The sequence below is a fragment of the Canis lupus genome, chromosome 31 (genome assembly GCF_048164855.1).
Source record: "Canis lupus baileyi chromosome 31, mCanLup2.hap1, whole genome shotgun sequence".
In the NCBI taxonomy this organism is placed as follows: Eukaryota; Metazoa; Chordata; class Mammalia; order Carnivora; family Canidae; genus Canis; species Canis lupus.
The window spans coordinates 5,349,852-5,366,098 of record NC_132868.1 but is presented as its reverse complement, the minus strand read 5'-3'; the positions used below and the strand labels follow the sequence as shown (position 1 = coordinate 5,366,098).

At 51.9% G+C, this 16,247-nt stretch overlaps 1 protein-coding gene across 4 annotated transcripts in view; it reads left to right on the top strand.

The window, feature by feature from the left end:
• The first annotated feature begins 4,455 nt into the window (after positions 1–4,455).
• The window catches only part of ANKRD33B (ankyrin repeat domain 33B), an 81,907-nt gene continuing 70,115 nt past the window's right edge, over positions 4,456–16,247 (top strand). For all 4 annotated transcript variants that reach the window (XR_012021636.1, XR_012021637.1, XM_072807325.1 and 1 more), the window contains exon 1: positions 4,456–4,940. Coding sequence is in view for 2 of the 4 variants with exons in the window: in XM_072807325.1 (XP_072663426.1) it covers positions 4,587–4,940 (354 nt within the window). In the remaining 2 variants the exon portion in view is untranslated. The remainder of the gene's footprint in view (positions 4,941–16,247) is intronic.

The following is a 16,247-nucleotide window of genomic DNA, read 5'->3' as shown; positions in this document are numbered from 1 at the left end:
GCCCCTCGAGCTAAGAAGAGAGGCATAAGCAATGGAGCGGTGGGAGAAGGGGTGGCCTTTGTCCTTCCACTCAGGGTGGGAGACCAGGCAGTCACAGAGAAGCCTTCTGTTATGTAAGTTGATTAGCAACCAACTTTTGACATCGCATTTGACTCCCCGAATTGGCCTTCAGAATCTCAACCTCAGTCTTAAACAACTTTATTCAGATGGGGACCCAAGGCCTTTGGCCTGGGGCTATACCCTGTTCCTGCCAATTCCCATCAGGAGCAGGAAAAACGCAGAAGAATCGGCAGTAGGTGCACACGAGCACGGACTTCTTCCAAGTATTGAACAGCAAGGGCAGAGACCCTCTCTGAAGGAAATGAAGTTGTTAAATGGTGAGATCCATTCCGATGGCAGTGAGAGGGAGCCTGTGTCTGTCAACTGAACTGCGTTAGGGCCAAACAGCAGCTAATCTCTTTAATAAGGAGATCCAGAAATACACAAAGAGACTTTTCTTTATATTTCTAAGCAGATCAGAAGGGTAAGCTGGTCTCATAACTCTCTAGATGGAGTTCAGGACACTCTAGGGTGCTTCCACTCATTGTCATCAACCCAGGGAAATTTGCAAAAACTCCAAATCAAATAATTTTGGTTTACTGAAACAATTTTTTTTTTTTTTTAAACGAGTGACTGAAAGGTGTCCATCTCTGCTCACTTCTACTTCTCACCCAGGCAGCGGGCGGGACTGCGGGGCGCGCTGCAGGAGCTGGCTGCACACCTCAAGAGCGCTTCTCCAAACTCTGGTCTTGGGGTTGAATTCTGAGGGGAAGGTGGGAGCCAGGCAGTGGAGTTTCTCAGCCTCTGTGAAGCCTAGCCCAGGGGCCCCAGACTCCCCCGGACACCCGGTCTCCTTCCTTTGACACCAACCACACGGCCCTTCATTTCCTTTTGGCAGTGGCCTTCACTCAGTCCAGACCCCCAGAAAGCAAGAGCCTCTCTGAAGCCCTAAAGGCAAGCAAACAGCTATTTTCATTTTAATGAGTTTTATTGCTACTGCCAGGAGACAAGAGGGCTTACAAAATCGGTAAACAGGGATCCCTGGGTGGCGCAGCTGTTTGGTGCCTGCCTTTGGTCCAGGGCGCGATCCTGGAGACCCGGGATCGAATCCCACATTGGGCTCCCGGTGCATGGAGCCTGCTTCTCTCTCTGCCTCTTTCTCTCTCTCTGTGACTATCATAAAAGAAAAAAAAAATCGGTAAACAAGCTGCTTTTTCTTCTTGATTTGCATGCAATTTCTCTAGATTCTGGTGTAAATCGTTGGTAACAGGCAGCACAATTAATGTTTTTCCTACAGTTAGGGTTTTTCTTTCATTCGGCTTTTTTTGGTTTGTTTTTATTTTTTTCTGACTTAAGGTTATATACCCACAGTATATACTCAAGTATACCCACAGCAATAGACATTCAAAAGTCTAGAACCACTGGGTTGCAATTCAACAGCGGTAGAACCATAAGAAGCCAGGTTTGTCTGATACCCCAATCCACTCTCCACCCCGGGCCACACTGCCTTTCCTACGAAAAAATAAAGAGCATTTCTCATTCACCTCACAAGGACTAGTTCTCTCTGCAAATGGCAACCTATTTGCAGAATCAGCTCCTTCAGAGCAGTTTATATCATCAAGACTTAGGGAATACCTTCATTTTAATAACAGGGTATGTTAATACTTACTGTGTGCTAAATTCCAGGTAGACTGCAAAGGTTTACAAGCCACTCTCCCATTCCATACCCCCTCAAACCCGGTTATGAACAGTGGAATGGACTTGAATTTGCTCCATCCTCCACCATTCTGCCTTCCAAACAAAGTTGGGGGTAGGATGCCACAACAGGTGCATTCAGGTTTCGGTCTTTAAATACACTGTTTATAATTTTGAAAGATGCTCCTGTTGTAGGTGTTAAGATTAGGTGGACTGTTCCAGAAATATAACTTAGTGTATCTTTTTTTTCTGATCCAAAGACAAATTATTCAACTAAATCAACAAATTGTGTAATTGATCTCCATATAAAACTTTTAAAAACCTCACAAATTAAAATAGTTAATGGAAACTGAAGTCTTGGAGACAATACAATTTCTTGAAATGTTGACTTATGTGTTGGCAGTTTGGATAAACTACCTTGTTCTTTCTTTTCTTTTAAAGTTTTTATTTATTTATTCATGAGAGAGAGAGAGAGAGAGAGAGAGAGAGAGAGAGAGAGAGGGAGAAGCAGGCTCCATGCAGGGAGCCCGATGTGGGACTCAATCCCAGGTCTTCAGGATCACGCCCTGGGCTGAAGGCTGCGCTAAACCGCTGAGCCACCAGGGCTGCACTCTTTTGTTCTTTCTATGCAGATTTTGTACACATAAGTTAACACATATACCTCATTTTGTGTTCTTGTAGCAACATTGAGAATCTATTGTCTTTGTGTTCAAAGGGGCGCATTTCTAAAAGGGGAAAATGATCAGCTTGGACTTGGGGTCTGGTCACTCACAAATGGCCAGCTAGTCCTTATTTGGACGGCTCCAGACGTTTATCTTTCTAGGGAAAACCCCATTCCAGTGCTATTTAGATCTAAATTTCTAAGAAAGAAAGGGAGGAAGTGGTGAACTCAGAAAATAGGGCCTGCATTCAGTTGCTTAGTAATTGGGTGATGAGGACCAGGGGGAGTGGCTGAACTCCAGAAAAGGGTGCGTGGTGCTCAGATCTAGGGCTGCAGCCCCTCCAAGGACCCGGCTCCATCCTGCAGGGACAGTGTCCTAGCTGTCTGGCGTTCCTTCTTTAATGCCACCTGGTGCTGCCACCACACTCGGTGGGGAGAGGGCTCCCAAACCCAGCCCTGCTCTCAGGGGGCACTTCGACTTGTAAATCCCCTGACTTCTTCTAACAGGCCTCTGGAAAGGCTAAAACCAACGCCAACCTTGAAAGCCAGGAAATTCCCAGTGGGAATTTATGTAAATTTGGTCAGTAAGGAGAAACAGAAGCAGATCTCCGATTCGGGTATTTTGGGCTTCAGGAAGAAAGCCCCAGGGCAGGAGGAAGCCAGTGCACCAGAGTTCACTACTAGCCCAGGGAACGCTCAGGCTTGGTTGTGTCTTCACCAGAAATCGCCGTGCCCCCCGCCTCCCCCCTGGGCCCCGCGGAGGGCAGGTTCTGAGCCGGCACCCGCGCACCCCAGGCCCCCGGTGACTGCCAGGGCGGTGATCGCCCCCGCAGCACCACACTAGGGTCTCCCTAGGCCTCGCTGGTCAACCCTGCTCCGTCCTCCACCCCCCACCCAGGTATTTTTGACTGTTCCCCACCGAACTTTGTCCTCCCAGGCCAGGGATCAAGCTAGTGCCCAGTGATTTCTCCGCCCGGTGGTGGCCACCTTCGGGTCCCGAGCGCCTTGCACGGCCTGGCCCACGCACGCTCTCAACAGCGGTGGGAAGGACGGGGGTGGGTGTTCGTGTCCCTCGTGGTATCCGCAGCGGCCCCGCGACCCGAGCGGGGCCACTTCTCCAACCCAGGCTCACCGCGGCGCACGGCGTCCCCACGAGGGTGCGGCCCCCGCACACACCCTTCCCCGAGGTCAGGGCCCCCGCCGCACCTCACCCCCGCCCCGGACACACCGGGAGAGGCCGCCCCGGCGGCGGGGCGCGGGACTGGGCCGCGGCCGTGCCCTGCGGCCGCGCTCTGCGTTTGGCGGCCAGCCCCGGGTCCTGCCCGGTCGCGGCCTCACGCGCCTCTGGGTCTTGGCTCCGCAGATGCAGGCGCGGGGGCATCGGCCAGGAGAGGGGAGGAGGGAACCCCGCGAGCTCTGGCCTGGAGCCTTCCGTCTTCACCGAACGCTCCTCCCCGACCCCCGGGACACGGGCCTGGGGTGGCCCTTGCAGGAGCGCACTGCGAGCGGCGGCTGGGGCTCTGGGCGAGCGCGGGCTCTGCGGGCCGCCCCCTCCGGAAGCTCCCCGGTCCTCCGGGCCCCGGGCCCGCGGCGACTCCCCGGTCCTGAGCTCAGAGCGGAGTTGGCCCCGGAGCCCAGTCAACGAGCTCGGTGGCTCCGCTGCCGAGAAACATCCCCCCGCGGCCGGGAGGCCTGGCGCTGCGGGCGGTGCCGGGGCTCGGGGGCTCGGGGCTCGGGGGCTCCTGCGCGGGCAGCGGCCCAGCTCGCGGCGCCCCCGGCCCGGCGCCCGGGCCCTCGGGCTCCCAGCGCCCCGGCGCGCGTCTCCGGCTCCCCAGCCCGCGGCGGGTGCGCTGGCCCGCGGCGCCCAGAAGCCCTCGCTCCGCGCCGAACTTTTGCCGGGCCCGGCGCGGGGCGGGGAACCCGGGGCGCGGCTCCTCCCGCGCGGCCGCCCCGCCCCCGTCCCCGCCCGGTCCCCGCCCGCGCCCGCCCGCCCGCCGCGCCCGGAAAGCCCCCGCGGCTCCTCCCACCCCCGGGGGCTTTCTCCAGCCTCCGGCGACTTCGGGTCGGGGAGCGCGGCTGCCGGCGCTCGTTCCCGCCGGGCTGGAGCGCGCGGAGCGCGGCTGTTCGGGGGCTGCGGGGCCGAGGGAGGGGCGGTGGCCTCGGTGTCCCGGCCCGCGCCCCGGCCGCCGGGATGGTGCTGCTGGCCGGGCCCGGGCCGGAGGGCGGCGGGGCGCGCCGCGTGTCTCCGCAGACGCCGTCCCCACCCCGGGACGCTCAGGCCGGGGAGGACCCTGCGGACTACGAGGAGTACGAGGACTTCTCGTGCCTGCCCGACACCCGCAGCATCGCCTCGGACGACTCCTTCTACCCCCTGGGAGGCGAGGAGGAACACGGCACCGCGAGCGCCGAGAGCGTCCCAGAGGGCGTCCCGGAGGAGGCGACCCTCCTGCGCGCCGCCTGCGCCAACGACGTGGGGCTGCTGAGGGCGCTGGTGCGGCGGGGGCCGAGCGTGGAGGAGGTGCAGGAGACCGACCGCAACGGCCGGGTAAGGTGGCGTCCGCGCCGGGCACGGGGCCCCTCGGCCTCCCCGCCGCCCTCGGGCCGATCGGCCCCGCCGGGACTCCGCCGCGGCCCGGAGCCGGAGCCCGGGGCGGCCCTGCGCATCCCGGGCCGGGGTCGGGCGGGCGGGGGCGCGGGGCGCGGGGCGCGGGGGGCGCGGGGGGCGCGGGGCGCGGCGCGAGGTCGCGGTGCCCGCGGGAGACGCCGCGCGTCTCGGGCCCTCACCGCCTCTTGGTTTCCCGCCCCCGGAGCCCTCCTGTCCTTGCAGCCCCCCGCCCCACCCGGGGCCCGCGCTCGGATCCGGGTGGGGGCCCCGTCTCCGGGCCCGTTACCCTCCCCGCCTGCCGGGGAAGCGCCCGGTCCGGAGCCCTCGCGGCCGGCCCCCGCCCCCGCCCCCGCCCCCGCCCCCTCACACGGCCCTTGCCCTTTCCCCTCCACGCGCGGACAGCGCCGGGCTCCTCCGGGTCCCCGGGAGTGGGACTTTCCTCCCGGGCCCCCGGCCCCGGCCCCCGCCCCCGCCCCCGCAACCCCCAACTCCGCGGCGCCTGGTGACCCGCCAGAGCCGGCTGCAGAGACGTCGCCCCGAGCCAGTGCCTGGGGGTCCCTGGAGGCCGGGCCCGGGAGGGCGCTGGAGGCGCCGAACCCCCGCCCCGCCCCCGGGCAGGGCAGGCGAGGCTGGGGCGGAGGGATGCCCGCGCTCCCGGGAGGCATTTCAAGGTTCAGGGATGGTACAGGAAGCATTTGAAAGGGAAGGAGAAAGTTGGCTTTCGAAGACCGGAATGCCTGGTTCACAGAACCACCTCCCAAACACCTGCGGGGACCGACCGCAGGATGACAGCGGCCACGCGCGGGGTAGCCGTGCTGGGAGCCCCGCGGCGTGTCACCTTCTCCGGCCCCGAGGGTCTCGCCTCGGCCTCGCACGGGTCCCCAGGGCCTTGCACGGGCTTGTCCGGGCCGCGGTGCTTTTGCTCCCCAGCCCGTGGCTGACGCGAAAATTCCGCGGTTTTACTTGGGATCGGTGAGCCCGAACCTTCGGGTTATCGGGGGAGCCGGGTGGTTTGGGTTCCTGTGCTTTGGGCTGGGCTTTAGTCGTGGAGGAGCTCCGAGTGTCCGTTTCTGCCAGTGTCACACTTGGGCGGCTGACCTGACACAGCGTCTAAAAGCGGGATGCGACTGTGCCTAGTGTACCGTGTGGGGCCCGCTGGCCCAGAGGCCCCTGAACCCTGCTGCCGGCAGAGCCTGCACCCCCCTCCCCGGGGCCCTCGCTGTGGGTGGGCCGCTGGGGCTGCCTCTGCAGCTCTACTTTGGCTTTACTAGGTGAGTTTTCACACACCCCTGTTTGTAGACCTCCCTGGCCTGAAGCAAGTGGCAGGGCCTGCTTTTAAGGAAGCCCCACAAAGATCAAACACGGTGTATGGGGGCAGGGTAGGTCCCATGTCCTGGGCAGCCTGGGGTCTCCAGCAGGCTAGGGTGGGCAGAGGTGGGGCCACTTTGAGGCTCCACTGGGCCCAGCTTTATTATGTTTTTCTTTTAGGGGCAAAATAAAAAAATAAATAAATGTTTGGGGACAGCTGCTTTCTAGCCATCCGAGAAGGATGTAAGCAGACCATGGCCAGGGGGTCTGGGCTACTTTTGAAAGCCACTCCGTCAGCATATAGTCTGAGGAGGGCAGTGGAACTGTACAGAACAGGATCCAGCCTCTCTGCCTTGGTTTCCTAGTTGTACCTCCCAGGGTGGTGACAAGAAGCCCCCCTTAGTGCATGGGGCACACGGACAGCCCTCGTTTACCATCTTGTCCTGTTTTACTAGCCTCCGGGCCCCAAAGAACACCTCCTCCAGCACTTTTTTCTGCCAGGCAAAGCTCTTTTTCTCTCTGCTTTTGCCTTTGAGTACAGTCTCTGTTTCTCCGCGTTGAGTGTCCTCCTCCCTGCTCCCCACCAAATCATGATGGAGAAATGGTACATGGCCAAAAAACTGCAAGACCTGTGGGCTCTTGTGTCTTCTGATCAGGAGCAAGTCTTGCCTTATTATTATTATTTTTTAAGTCTTGCCTTATGTGCCAGAGGCCAGAGCTTCTATTCTTCCCAGTGGCTCCTAGATTCTGTTGACCAAACAGCCTCCGTCTTCCTATAGAAACTGTGAATAAAATGTTGTCAAGGGCAAACGCATGGCCCATGGCAAATGGGGTAGCAAGTCACTGCAGAAGGATTTCTTGCAGACATACTGTGTGCAAGGCAATGGCTAGGTACTGTAGGAGCCTGGAAGAGAAATCCGACAGTCCTTGCCTTTGAGAGTCAACCTTTTATTTGAGGAGAGAACTCAGAGTAATAGTACCTGCTGCTTAGAGGGAAAGACTACCCAGTACTTAGAGCCCAGAAGGCAGCCTAGAGAGATGTGGAGCAGGTGCAAGCAGCTCTGACAGTCCTCGGAGCCTAGTGAGGAAAGACTTGGGGGGCTCTGGAGAGGAGGAAGTTCTGCTCTGTTGACTGAGCCAAGAGGGTGGTCGTGGGGTGGGGGCGCAGTATGGTTGGTTGTGCTGTGGTCCAGAGAGGGGGCAATATGGGAGCCAAAGCTGGATAGGCCAACCCATGCCTGATGTAAGAGGCCAGCCCAGAGGACCTAAGAAACAGGAATTTGAGAAGGGAACTGGTTTTGTTCAGTGTGACGATGTTCAGCCTTGGGGCTGAGGTGTGCCTCTGCAGATGGTCACATGACTGGCTCACTCGCAGCCTTCAGGTTCTTGCCTCAGGCGCACCTTCTCAGGGAGGGCTTTTGTCCTACCCCAGTCTAGCCAGCAGCACCTGGAGCCAGGTAAGCACTATCCAGGGGTTCAGGGAATGAGGAGTGGTCATCTGAGAGAGCCGTTGACATTTGACTAAGATGTAGAGAAGATGATGTGGGGGAAAACATTCCTGGTAGAGGGAGTAGAAAGTGCAAAGTCCCTGAGGCATGAGACCTTTGGTCCTGATCTATAAGCTTAATCACAATTAGTGACCGTAAAAACCTCACAGAAAGCCCTAGAGAAAAGTTTGGTGGAGTAGAGGGGTACTTGCTCGAACAACAGAACGTGTAGCTCACAAGCTGCCCACAGCCAGCTTCCTCCCTCAAAGAAAACTGTCTTTAAAGGCTTTGAAGGGAATTCTGGGTACATTTGTTGAGGTAATGATCTCTGGTCAGTTAAGAAGGCAGTTCTGCTGGAGCTGACAGATGTTTCATTCGGTTTGGGTAACTAAGGATCAGATGTGTCTTGTTTTAAGAAAATGTGTTCTTTCTGGCTCCTGAGATGTGTAGTATCTTGGATGTGGCTCAGCATACAATTTTCTTCTAAAATATTTATTGCTCTAAAAGGATTGCATAATTTAATATGCAACATGTAAATATTTGTCAAATAATTCTCCAGTAACATTCAAAATGTGCTCTTGCTGTCATTTAGATTTATGGTTGTTTCGTTCGCTCCGACTTGGTGACAGTGAAGGCTGCCATAATTCTTCTTCTTAATTCTATTCCTCTTATCTCTTGAGATTCACCTTTATGGCTGTGACAGCTCTGGAGACGGCACTGACACCACAAGGATGGCTTTGTGCTGCTTTCATCGTTGTAGAAAGGCAGTTCGAATGTCAGACAGCTCTTGAACCAAATTAGGCCCAATTATGCCAAATTTAAAATATTGCCTTCCTTTCTTGATGACATTCTTCTCGTGCACATTTGAATTCTAGGGGATCTCCAAAGGCCCCTCCCCTCATTTGCTCTCTAGGTCCACAAAGCCCACACCACACACCCAGCGTGTGGGGCTATCTCCCTTCACTCTTGAGGGCCGCAGTGTTTTATAGATTCGCAGCAGTGACCAGGACCTTTATCTTGACACACACACACGAGAAAAAAATTTGTGTTTGATTTGTGTTTTTGTTTTCTGAATGCCACAGGGGGATTTATAAACTTTGGAACCACCTTTTCCCCCAAATGAGAATCAGGTTGTTTGGCATTCACACCCAGCCCTCTGCCTTTACCAGGGCTCAGTACTTGTGCTTAGAATGGGGCTATTTCTGATCAATTTGAGGGTCATCCAGTTGGGTGGGGGGCTGGGGGGCCTGTGGAGAGAGAGCCTGGCTTTGCTGTTTGGGGATGTGTGTTAATGTGTTATTTCTGATGTGTGGGGGGTGAGGAAGGGAGAATGAGCAGATTAGGCTGGAGCCCAAGGGGGCAGGAGCAGAGAAGCAGTGGACTGAAGTGGGCATGCGGCAGGCAGGCTGGCAGGTGTCTGCTGCTTCCTCCCCACGGACGGTGCCAGTGGGGGGGGGGGGGCGGGGATGAGGGCTTTGCTCTGGGCCCAGCAGCAGTAGAGGCCCGTGTGTTTTTTTGTGTCTTTGTTTTTTTTAAGAACTTAATTTTTTAAGAATAGTTTTAGATTCATAGCCAAATTGAGGGGAAGGTACAGAGATTTCTCCTTTATCTCCTGCCCCCAACACACGCTCAGGCTCTCCCATCACAAGTACCTGCAAGCAGAGTTGTGCGTTTGTTACAACTCATGAATTACGCGGACACATTACCCACCGAAGTCCATGGTTTACATTAGGGTTTACTCTTGGTGTTGTACATTCTGTGAGTTTGGACAGATGTGTAGGGACACGTATCCATCATTATAGTATCATTAAGAGTATCCTGTGTGTGTGTTTTTTAAAAGATTTTATTTGAGAGAGAGAGAGTGAGCGTGAGCACAAGCGGGAAGGTGGGGCAGAGGGAGAGGGAGAAGCAGTTTCCCTGGCAGGGAGACCAAAGCAGGGCTCGATCCCAGGACCCAGGGATCAGGACCTGAGCTGAAGGTTCAGGTGCCCCCCCAGGTGTTGCTGATACAGGTGTGTCAGTTCTTTGTGGCCACAACTATGCCAAATAACAAGTAACTGAAATCTCAAGGGTGTGTAGGACAGTAAACATTTTGCTCAGGATGGCCCGCTCAGCTGATCTTGGCTGGCCTTGCGTTCAGCTGGAGTCAGCTGCAGATGGCAGGATCAGGAAGGTCTTGTCTGGGGTGACTTTGCCCCATGTGGTTTCTCATCCTCCAGCAGGCTGGCCTTGTCTTACTCTCGGGGGCAGGATAAAGGGTTTCAAGGAGAGAACAAGCAGAGGGCACAAGGTTCCAGGTCACTTCTGCTGAGGAAATCACAAGGCCAAGCCCCGATATTCCCTCTTAAGGGCAAACATGCTTCTGTTTGTAAAGGATATTATTCACCAATATATTTGTTTATTTTAAATTTAGTTTTACGAAGGAACATTTCAGATGGGTACCCAAGTAGAGGGTAGTAAGAGTCCCCACATCCTAACCATCCAGCATCAGGAAGCCATCCATTTCCAAAGGCCTGTTGTAATTTTCACAGAAACGGTGGTTTTTAATGCCGCTCTTTGTGTTTGTGTGGATGACGATTTCAGAAATTTAGAAAGACCCCTGTCATGGGATTTTAAAGATTTCTTATTTTTAGGGAGAGAGAGAGAGAGAGAGCATGGAGAAGAGGCGCAGAGGGAGCAGGAGACAGAGAAGCCTCAAGCAGAAAGCAGACTCCCTGCTGAGTGCGGGGCCTGACTCAGGGCTCATCTCAGGATGCTGAGATCAGGACCTGGGCCAAAACCAAGAGTCGCATGCCCAGCCATCGGAGTCACCCGGGCGCTCCCACTGTCATGGGATTTTAGAGCTGGAAGGGATTTTAGAGGTTATTTGTCTCCACCTTTTTGTAGTTGAATACAGTGAGGCTCAGAGGCGAGGGCATCTAGTACATCAGGAGAGCCAGGTTCTAGAATGACCCTGAAGCTGCTCTTGCTGCTCCTTTGAACCCTTGTGGGTTTCTCCAAGGGGCTTTTGAGCTTTCTACCCTTGCCTCCTCCCGGATGTACATGAGCAATGAGGCGGTGGCTGGGTGATTTTGAACACCTGATTTCTTTTCCATCTTATAAAGGAAGACTGAGAGAGAGGTGTTACAGAAATCTAAAATAATAACAGGGTATATGAACTCTTAGAATATCATTTTTTCATCTGACATTTGTATCTATATAATTGGCAAATTAACTCAAAGTGATTTTGCATGACAACTTCTGGCACATGTGGCTATGACATAGGAAATGCTCTAAGTACTATTTAACTAATTGTAAATTACAAAATCCAAGTCATCCTATCAGATCTTTAGGTCAGTAACTCTTTAATGGTTGTAGGGTAATTCGGATTTTCTCTTCTTCCTCTGTCCATTATGGTAACGTCTATTTTTTCAAAGAAGTGTCCTATTTTTTTTTCTAAGTTTTAAATGTCAGTAGTCTGAAGTTTTGTAGAGTTCTCAAAATGTTTGTTATAACTGTCTTATATCATGTTTTTCTGTATTTTTGAGTTTGTACTGTTTCTCTTTTGTGACAGATATATATAAAAAAAATCTGGGATCCCTGGGTGGCGCAGTGGTTTGGCGCGGGCCTTTGGCCCAGGGCGCGATCCTGGAGACCCAGGATCGGATCCCACATCGGGCTCCCGGTGCATGGAGCCTGCTTCTCCCTCTGCCTGTGTCTCTGCCTCTCTCTCTCTCTCTCTCTGTGACTATCATAAATAATAAAAATTATCATAAATAATTAAAAATTAAAAAAAATGTTAAAAAAAAACCTTAAAAAAAAATCTATCCAATCAACCCTTCGGAGAGTCAACTTTTGCTCTGGATCTATTTCTACACTATTTCATCAGTTTCTACCTTTTTTTTTTTTTTTTAATTCATGAGAGACAGAGAGAAGCAGAGATAAAGGCAAAAGGAGAAGCAGGCTCCCTGTGGGCAGCTTGATGTGGAACTTGATCCCAGGACCCCAGGATCATGACCTGAGCCAAAGGCAGATACTCAACCACTGAACCACCCAGGTGCCCACCTGTTTCTGCTTTTTAAAAAATTATTTTCTACCTTCAGGTTTATTCTGTCTATAATTTTCTCTTGAAGTATAAGTTTTGCTTTGCCCACAAGTTGGGCAAAACTTCTCGTTCTGTTCTAATTCACAGTAGCGTTTCTTTTCTTTCTTTCTTTTTTTTTTTTTTTGATCTAGAAGTTATTTCGAATTATATTTAACATTTAAAAATATTTTTTTAAGCTTTTTTTTTTAAGTTTTTATTTATTTATGATAGTCACAGAGAGAGAGAGAGAGAGGCAGAGACACAGGCAGAGGGAGAAGCAGGCTCCATGCACCGGGAGCCTGACGTGGGATTTGATCCCGGGTCTCCAGGATCGCGCCCTGGGCCAAAGGCAGGCGCCAAACCGCTGTGCCACCCAGGGATCCCTTTTTTTAAGCTTTATTAAACAGACTTTTAAAACCTTATTCAGAGATTATGGCCTCTATGATAACTTCTTTGAAATTTCTTGAGACTGGCTTCACAGCCTATTATTGGGCCAGTAATTCTAAATTTTTTTTTAATATTTTATTTATTTATTTATGAGAGGCACAGAGAGAGGGAGAGGCAGAGACACAGGCAGAGGGAGAAGCAGGCTCTCTGTAGGGAGCCCGATGCGGGACTCGATCCTGGACCCTGGGATCACTCCCTGGGCCGAAGGCAGATGCCCAACTGCTGAGCCACCCAGGCATCCCAGTAATTCTAAATTATAACCATGTGATAGTCTATTAAGTCATATTAAGAAAAACAGTTCTCCATATTAAGTCAAACAGTTCCACACATAAAATAATATGTAACTCCTTTTAATTAAAAATAAGAACGTTGTAGTGAAGTTGTTAAAATATGTGAACAAAGAAAATATGTTTTATTTAAGACAGTTGGGAAGTAATTTTTTAGACAGGCTAAAAAATGGGAATGGGAATGATGGTATCATTATGGTATGTGTGTGTGCTTGTGAGTGTGTGCATGTGTGTACCTATGTGTTCTTATGAGGTCAGATTTTAAGATGAAGTAGGATGTTAAGAATCCTTGGTGTCATTCAGTGTGAGTATACATAAAAGAGACTATTTTCAAGTAGTGTTCTTAAATTTGAAAGACAGTTGAAGGTGAATTTTACTTATTTCTACCAAGTCAGAGATAGGAAATTAGGGTACATGTGAAATCCCAAGTGACAGTTGGCTCGGTGGCAAAATTGGATTGGAGTTGTGGGATTGAGAGCAATTTCAAAGTAACAAAAACAGATGTATGCTTCCCAAGACATATTTATGTCAGCTCTGAATAAATTCAACACAAAGTCGGCAAGTGATGGGATATGGAGTCAAGCATTTCTCTCTGGCTTCTGTTTCTGGGATTTAAGTGACTCTTGGATTAGATACGACATCAGCCGATCAAGGGCCATTCCAGCCGAGAGAGGCATGGGCAGGAGGTGTGGAGATGAGGCTGGTGAAGAGGCAGGAGTCGTGCTTATGGGAACTGCCTAGCACAGGCTGTTAAATAAGTTTCCTGTGGCCCATTTTCTGAGACAAGGAAGGTGCATGAAGTTGGTTTATATATAAAGGAAGATGGGGGAATTAGGCCAAGTGAAAAAAGTCCATCTCAAAGGATTAGATGCTGTATGATTCCATTGGTGTAACATTCTTGTAATAATGCAGTTGTAGCAATGGAGAACAGGTTATAGGTTGCCTGGGTTGGGTTTCAGGGAGAGGAGTGGGTACCCCTCTAATGGGGCAGCAGGAGGGGGCCTGTGGTGATGGCCAGCCCTGTGTCTAGACTGTGGTGGTCTACACTTGGATTGAAATGAAAGAGGACCACTTCCCCCACTGTACACCTGAACAGGCTCTGGATTGGAACAATGCCCATTTCATGGTGGAGCTCTGGCCCTGTAATTATGTAAGATGTTGACATTGGGGTTGAAAGCTGAAGCAGGTAGCTTTCTGTAGGTCTGTTGCTATTTAAAAATCATGAGTATAATAACAAAGGAAGGCAACTCTTAAAAATGGTTAAGATGGAAATATTTTACCTATTTTGCCACCATAAAAAAATTGGAAAATTAATGAAGGCATGAATTACCTTTTATCGGTAGCCTAACCAACATGAATAGATCAACTTTTAGAAACTAAAGCAGGATCAGGCCTGGTTACTATGTGGGAATGGCACTCATTGGGAATATTAGGTGTTTGAACCATTGCTACCATGCACTGGCATCACCTGAGAGCTTTGCCCAGATACAGGATCCCGGGCCCATCCCTAGACCTCCTGGACCAGAATCTGCACCTTACACAGTTCTTGAGGTGATTAGCATGTATGCTTATTTGAAGAGCTCTAGGACCTTTTTTAGAGCAGGAAGCGAGTTTGGTGGCTAAAGATGGTAGGCTCAGGTTGGCTACATGATCCTGGACCAGTTGCATGATCTTTTGATCCTGAGTTTCCTCTAGATCCCCATCTATAAAAGGGGAATGCTCATTATGAGGATAACAATATTTCCTAGCGACTCTAGGGAGAATACATTGTAGCTTATATATACAGGGGGCCGCATCATAGGCACTCAGTAAATGGAACTATTGTGTCTATGGTGAGTTAATCACAAGATGGTTTCCAGTACTTGTGTTTCAACAATTTTAAGCAAGGGAAAAGGTGGAAGCACATGAATTTGTTGAAGGTAGAGCTCCTGTTGAGTGCTTATACTGCACGAAATTGGCACTTGGTGCCATGGGTGCAAATGAAGCAAGGTGGAGGGGTAGATGGGAGGGAGGAGGGGGGCTGGAGTCACATCTCTGTGCATCTTGGGAGCACCTTGAACCTGGGTGGGGTGGAGTCTGAGACACCACCGCAGGAAGTGGAGTTGGAATAGTCCGGGGTTTGGAGGAGAAAGGGAAAGATCCAGACTCAGGAACAGTGGGGAAGTAGGTTATTTCAAAGAGGGGAAATATGCGCATGTGCTGGGCATCATGACAAGCCTGTTGCTTTCTTCATCATTTTCCTTGAGTACGAGTTAGTGGAGAGAGCCCTGGAGCCCTAGCCCTGGTCCATTGTGGGACTTCCACAGACGCTGTTGCAATGTTCTGTAAGCAAACCGCTGTAGTGGGTTCCCAGAGTTTCCTTACATTTCCACTTTTCCGTGACCTTGTTGAGCTGGGCCTTCCAAAAGGGGGCCTGGCCCTGCCCACTCCTGTCAGGAGGGTCAGTCTGTGTGGCTTCCATACACTGGGCATGGAACCCACTTAAAAAAATCACAAAATCATAATAAATGGAAACACAAGGAACACTAGTCATGTGCTAAACGCAGCAGCAGTGACTCGTTCCTGGGCCAGGGTTGCCCATACAGTGAGTTAGGCCTTTTTTCTTCCATGTTAGATAATGGACGGGGCTCCAGGGGATGAATTCCATCTAGAGCAGTGCCAGGCTACCCTGAACTTAGTTGAGGAGGCTCTGAAGCCAGGATGCTGCACTGTGGAGGCCTTTTGGTACTGGGAGAGGCATCTCCTCATGACGGTCATGCTTTGGGAGGTCCAGATCTTTGGGGGACCTGTTCCATCCACAGTGGGAAGGGACCTAGGAGCAGGGGTAGGAGCAACTCTGGTGCATCTTGACACTAGCATATTCTCCTTTGTTGAAGGCTGGGCTGGTCCAGGCCACCTCTGAGGTCTCCTGGCTTGGCCTCCGTGCACCGTGATGGGTGGGAAGGCTGCTTTGAGCAGGCTCGTGACGGCCCTATAGGGTTATCAGCTGACTTCGTTCTGCCCAGGATTTTCCCACGGTGGCACTGAAAGCCTTGCATCCTGGGACAGCCCTGTGCCCCTGGCAGGTTGAGTTGGTTGGTCACCCTACCTGTGAAGAAGGCACTCATGTGTTGGGGCCACGGACTAAATGAAGAGAAGCTAAAAGACCTGCTGGACTACAGATTTCCTCCTTTAGCAGTATCTGGAATTCTTACTTTGGAGGAAAGCTGTGGTGTTAATTTATATTTTGGAGTGGGGGAGGATTATCACTGGGAGGGAAGCATTTGCCTAAATTTAGTTGCTTAGACTGTTTTGTTTTTAAATAGCTCTTTGCCCAGTGTGGGGCTTGAACTCATGGCCCCAGATCAAGAGTTGCATGCTCTACTAATGGAGCCAACCAGGAGCCCCAAGACTTTTTTTTTTTTTTTTAATTATGCCAGAGAGCTGTCACCCAGGTGGGACACGGGACAGGAGTATCTTCTTGAGGGTACTTTTGGGAGGCAAGGGAACCCCTGATCAGGAAGGGCCCTGGAGAGGCGGAGGGTCCTGGAGAGGAGGGTTGGATCTCCATTGCCATATGTGAAAAGTAGGATAAATACATTTCTTTGAAAAATTCAGTTACTTAAAATGCACCATGAACTTTGTGGTGAGTTCAAAATTTTTCTTTGGTGTAAAC